General features: G+C 39.0%; 1 protein-coding gene across 1 annotated transcript in view; it reads left to right on the forward strand.

Moving 5' to 3' along the window:
- Positions 1-5,820, forward strand: part of galnt16 (UDP-N-acetyl-alpha-D-galactosamine:polypeptide N-acetylgalactosaminyltransferase 16) — a 56,078-nt gene extending 50,258 nt beyond the window's left edge. Inside the window, exon 15 of the mRNA XM_031310009.2 lies at positions 4,931-5,820. Within this exon, the coding sequence (XP_031165869.1) occupies positions 4,931-5,074 (144 nt within the window). The 3' untranslated portion in view covers positions 5,075-5,820. The remainder of the gene's footprint in view (positions 1-4,930) is intronic.
- The last annotated feature ends 180 nt before the right edge of the window (positions 5,821-6,000 follow it).

The raw sequence follows: 6,000 nt of genomic DNA on the forward strand, positions 1-6,000 counted from the left end.
TATCACAAATCATTATCAGTTGAACCTCACGTGAACGGCACTTCATGTCACACAACAAAAAACAGAGTACTCATCGTTGCTACTAAATTCTTTAACGTTTTCACTTCATTTTTAATTTCCTCCTTGTCTTTGTTGCACAAACATACACACCACCAGAGGTGGAATTTAACTGAGTAGACTTACTCAAGTACTGTATTTAAGTACAAATGTTGAGGTACTTGTACTTGAGTCTTTTCTTTTCATGCTACTTTCTACTTCTACTCCGCTACATTTCAGAGAGATATATTGTACTTTTTACTCCACTACATTCATCTGACAGCTTTAGTTACTAGTTACTTTACAAATTAAGACTTTTGCACATAAAAACATGTAGTTTATAAAATACAATGTTTTTTTTTAATGAATTAAACTACCCAACAATATACAGGCCTACAGGTACAGCTGAAATGAATGGTTTTGATTGTTTCCAGTAAACGTCAGGATTTTTCTGCTTATTTTTACTTTTAATACTTTAAGTACATTTTCCTGATGACACATACTTTTACTTAAGTAACATTTTTGACAATACATGTTTACAGTATGCGACACACACACACACACACACACACACACACACACACACACACACACACACACACATTCTCCCTCTGGGATTTTAAGATGAACCTCCCATTCACCTCCACACTTCATTAAGCCTCCATATGGAAATCTGCTGCTTTAAGTTGAGCTGTAACTATTTAATCAGCAGGCTAATCAAGGAATCACTTCTACCTGCTGATTTATGGACAGCCTGTTTATGGGGAGCTCTCTCTCTCTCTCTCTCTCTCTCTCTCTCTTTCTCTCTTTCTTTCTCTCTCTCTCTCTCTCTCTTTCTCTCTTTCTTTCTCTCTCTCTCTCTTTCTCTCTCTCTCTCTCTCTCTCTCTCTCTTTCTTTCTCTCTCTCTCTTTCTCTCTCTCTCTTTCTCTCTTTCTCTCTCTCTCTCTTTCTCTCTCTCTCTCTTTCTCTCTCTCTCTCTCTCTCTCTCTCTTTCTCTCTCTCTTTCTCTCTCTCGCTCTCTCTTTCTCTCTCTCGCTCTCTCTTTCTCTCTCTTTCTCTTTATCTCTCTCTTTCTCTCGCTGTCTTTCTCTCTCTCTCTCTCTTTCTCTCTCTGTCTTTTTCTCTCTCTTTCTCTCTCTCTCTCTTTCTTTCTCTCTCTCTGTCTTTCTCGCTCTCTCTGTTTTTTTCTTTCTCTCTCTCTCTCTCTCTTTCTCTTTCTCTTTCTCTTTCTCTCTCTGTCTTTCTTTCTCTCTCTCTCTCTCTCTCTCTCTCTCTTCACTTCAGTCTCAAGTTTCTTGTTGAACTTGCTCCGGCACATTTACAGACGGTGATGAGACCCTGTAGCCTGACAAGCCAGACCCACATCAAGATGTTGGGTCTGGGAACTCACCATTGGCAGGGCTCAATCCGAGGGGCGGGATAAACGGTTGTCTTTCAAATCCCCTCTGCACTCATAGCCAACCAGAGCAACGCTAGTTGATAGATTAAACTTTTGCCGTATCCGGTCGGCAAAACTTTTTTAAGAATGACTTCAGTGCCGTGCTTTGTTCTTTTCTCAAAGAAAATCTTCCAGAGTCGCGGCCAAAGCCGATTCGAAAGACCGCTGTTCGCCAGCAGCCATCTCTTTGTTTCAAGTAGCAGGGAATTCACGCGGAACCGTCACAACTCTGCCGTCATTATGTTAAGCCCGCCCACCGACTTTATATACGATGTGATTGGCCTGACCAGAATTTGGTTTTTCCAGCAAGCAAGCCAGACTGACCCTGGCTGCAAATTACATTTGCTGCCGCTACGGTGCGTCTAGATTTCTAGACTAGAGACCCTGAGGAATCTCTCTTGAAAATATATGGAGAATTAAAGAAATCCGGCCCGACTTGTTACTCCTGTTACAATATAAAATCATAACATGAACTGGAGTCTGAATCCCTGTCATGACAGTATCCTGTGAGTGGTTTGTAGATAGGGTGAATCTGTGTACCTGATGTAATAATGACCATATATAGATATTAGAGGAAAGTACAACAATAAAAAAAATAAATACAACACCATTTCCCCCCCCAGCCATGAGTCTGTGGCCTTTTGGTGATACTCTGACTCCTGTTGGCTTCAGCACGTCTCATCAGATCCTTAACTGAAGTTCAGTCAGGAGCACTCCCGTCGTAGATTTAACCATTCATCACAAATGGAAACAGTTATGCTTGGCGCTGATGGCTACGCTCTTGATAATGCTCCCTGGGCCAGCCAAGCAGCATGCTAAGCTGAGACAGGGAGCGTCATGCAGAACCCCCCAGCCCCTAAATCCTCCCTTCATGAAGGTTATAATGTTCAGTTTTAGTTTGGACCCATTTAAGACAGGTGTTGATTCAACTTCATGGTCATTTCGGAGGCTGCCGTTTGTGGTGCTTTTGATTTATGTTGCGTCATACTGAGAAGTGTTTCTAATATTCTGTCAAACCCTTTCATATCAGTGAGGGTGGAATACATAACAGAAACACTTCTCTGTGTAATACCACAATCTCCAGTCAACGCCAACACCTGAAGGGAGGATTTTTAATGGCTGTTGCATTATATTAAACTAGATTCCTTCTACAAGGCTGTACCTAATAAACTGACAACTGAGAGTAAAAATACTCTATTACAAGTATTCATGTATTTGTTTGCACATAAAAAATACAACTATTATATATACATACACACAAATATTCACATACTGTACATATACAGAATACAGCTTGAGTGATAAATAATTCAGGCCAATATATATCGGCCGGTATATTTTATTATTACTGATAAATGAATGAATGCTTTTATTTTGAACATGTAAAAAAATATATATATTAACTTAACATGTCCAAAAAAGAATGGGAAGAAGCAAATATGTATTTAATACTACCACTATAATGTAAATAAACAAATGAATAAATAATGTGTGAGAACATAGTCAGAAATGCCAAACTGGTTCTAGGTCATTCAGAAACAGTGTCTCTATCGCGTAGTTTGTCCACCAGAGTGCATCGACAAGCGGATTTTTTTTCAACTGTCAAATGTCCCACTTGGTACGTATCACGGTCACACATCAGCTGGTATATTATTCATTTTTTTTAAACTCCCAAATATCCATATCGCTATGGGTCTCAAACATCTCATATTGTTTAAGCTACAATACAGACACTCTTACACTTACATAAACTTACATATATGAATTATTTCAAAGTAAAAGTCAAAAGTAAAAGTACACAACAGAAAAATGGCCTCTGTGAGTGTTGTACTATTATATATTAGATCATTACTGATGTTGAAGGTGTTGTTGGTCCAGGTGGTGCTTATTTGAACTATTTGATATACTATTGGGTAGTTTAATCTATTAGAGTGCATCTTTTGTTTTCAATCTAAGAATCTTAATTTGTGAAGAAACTAAAACAAAATAAATGTAGTGAGACAGAATTATAAAGGAATATGAAATAAAGTATTACACATTTGTATTTTACTGTACTGTCATACCTTGAGTAGATGTACTGAGTTGCGTTCTACCACTGCTGAACTCAGTAACAAATGGCCTACAGAACATTTTATCAGTGAAAAAAATAGTTTCTTCAGGCTGCTGTGACTACAGCTGGCTCTGCTATGATTTTTCCACTGTGAGTTCAACAAATCAATCGTTCCTCTGACTACTGTTATCCAGGTCTGACTCGGCCCATTCCTCACGACTAACATGAACGTGCTGTGCTGATATCCATCATTTATAATCAGGGAATAATAAAACCAGAGAAGGACGCGTATGCTTTCTATAAGCACACGTGTCGATAGCCTCTGTTGCAGACCACAGCAACGGTTGCATTTTTTTCCGTCGTCTGCGAGTATATGGTGCCGATAAAAAAAAAAGTATGTTGATATTTTATCAGGCAGTCCTAGAGAGCCGAATCAGGTGCAGTACCGCAGCTTGGTTTTACAACCTCTCTGTACAGTTAAAGAATAAACCGTTCTGATTGATTGATTCATACTGCATGGAAAATGATTGGTGTTAAAGAGCACTTATCCATGCAGAGCAGACATGTATAAAGTACTAGAGACCCAGACTTGAGTAAAAGTACAAGTGCTCTATCAAAAAAGTGACTTGAGTAGAAGTTGATGTGCTCTTCAAGCGCCACACTTAAGTGGAAGTACTAAAGTATTCAACATTTTTTGTACTTAAGTATTGCAAGTAGTTTATTTTAAAATGTACCACTCAAGTACTGAAAGTAAAAGTACAAGTATGTGTTTTGTAGTTATTAGAGAAAGCAGTCAAAAGTTTGAATATCATATTGTTTATATTATTTCAAATGTTTAGCCCAAAGGACACTCACAATTCCTTTGGCTGTAGCAGCAGTACAAGGACAGGAATGTACACGGTTCTTCCATCTCGAGTATGTATTAATGTTAATGTATAAATGTATTAAACTCATTGAAAATATGTACTGAAGTAGGAGAAAAAAAATAATACTCCAGTACAGTACAGATGCAGCCTTTTAGTATTAAGTACAGTAGTGAAGTAGTTCTACTTCATTACTATACATCTCTGATGCCGAGTATTTATGAACAGGCTACTTTGAGACAAGCCTATAGAATGGTCAGTGACACGTCTCACGTTGTGCACACAGAGTATGAGCTGCGTCCCTCTGGCAGGAGGAGGTTTACAGTTCCTTGTTACACACCATTGGGGTCATTTTATTGCTTGTTTTGTTGTATTTGTATCATGTTGTATATGTTGTTTTTTAACAGCTGCAGCATTGGGTTAAGTGCCCAAGACAAATTTCCCACCTTGTGGGACAATAAAGTTAATCTGGAATCTTGATTCTGTGAAATGACGTGACAGATGTGTTTTTACCTCTTATTATTTTTTTTAATCTCTTTTAGAAGTGGAAGCCTAAAGGCACGGCTCTGCAGCACATGGTCAGTGGCCTGTGCCTGGACAGTCAGACCCCGACGGGCCCTCTGGTCGTCACTCAGTGTCGCCCCCAGGTGGCCAGCCAGTCCTGGGAGCCACAAATCATCACCTGAGCCACAGTGGACGAGGGGGGAAGAGGGACCCGGCCTGCAGAAGGACTCATTGGGATCATCATCATCTGCACAGTCTTGTCGCCGTGCTGAGGGATGAAAGGAACTGTACTTTTGTGATGTCAACTTGGAGCTCCTGGTCCATGGGGACACAAGAGCATCGCTGAAAACATTTCAAGTCCTCGTCGAGCAAATACATCTGAGGTCTTTTCTGTACAGTGCTTCATCCTTCCAGGATGCTGCAGTTCTACGTAATCTAAGCTTTTCACCGAAAAACTGTTGCACATCTGACTTTTTCCATTTCTGTATCTACATTATATCCTGGTAAACAATTTGCTTAAAATTGGAGTAGTGTGGGTTGCCCTTAACACTAACAAGTGCATACTGTACTGTAGCAAATGTGTTGAGGTGGACCTGACTCTGAGTCATAGTAAGTGCTTGTCTTGTTGCCTAGTCTTAGGTCGAGGCATTTGTTATGACTGTGTAGACCAGGGCAGCTTTATGTATAGCCAAGTAAAATCATTTTCTTTTTTTTCTTTTTTTTAATTGCTAAATAGCAGTCTTGAAAGCACCATGCAAAGCACTGTCAGGAACATTATTTATTGTTTTGCATGGTCAGACCCAAAGAATGTTTTTCTTTTCTGTCTCTCTACAAAATTGTATGTAAATATTTGAAGCAGATAATGGCTTGGTTTTTGTGTCAAGTACTCTATATGTTGTTTGAAAAATAAAATGTGGTAACAAAGGAATTATTGTTCTAGTTCTTTGCAAAATAAGTTGGAATATTATAGAATAGAAAACACTTTATTGTCTCCGAGGGGAAATCTGTCTTAAGGCATAGTGCTACAATCTGTTGCTTCACAATACAAACATGTAACAAAGAAACCATTCTAAAATCGACATAAAATCAACATAAGCTCGGGCGCCTG

This window comes from Sander lucioperca, chromosome 18 (assembly GCF_008315115.2).
Source record: "Sander lucioperca isolate FBNREF2018 chromosome 18, SLUC_FBN_1.2, whole genome shotgun sequence".
Classification (NCBI taxonomy): Eukaryota; Metazoa; Chordata; class Actinopteri; order Perciformes; family Percidae; genus Sander; species Sander lucioperca.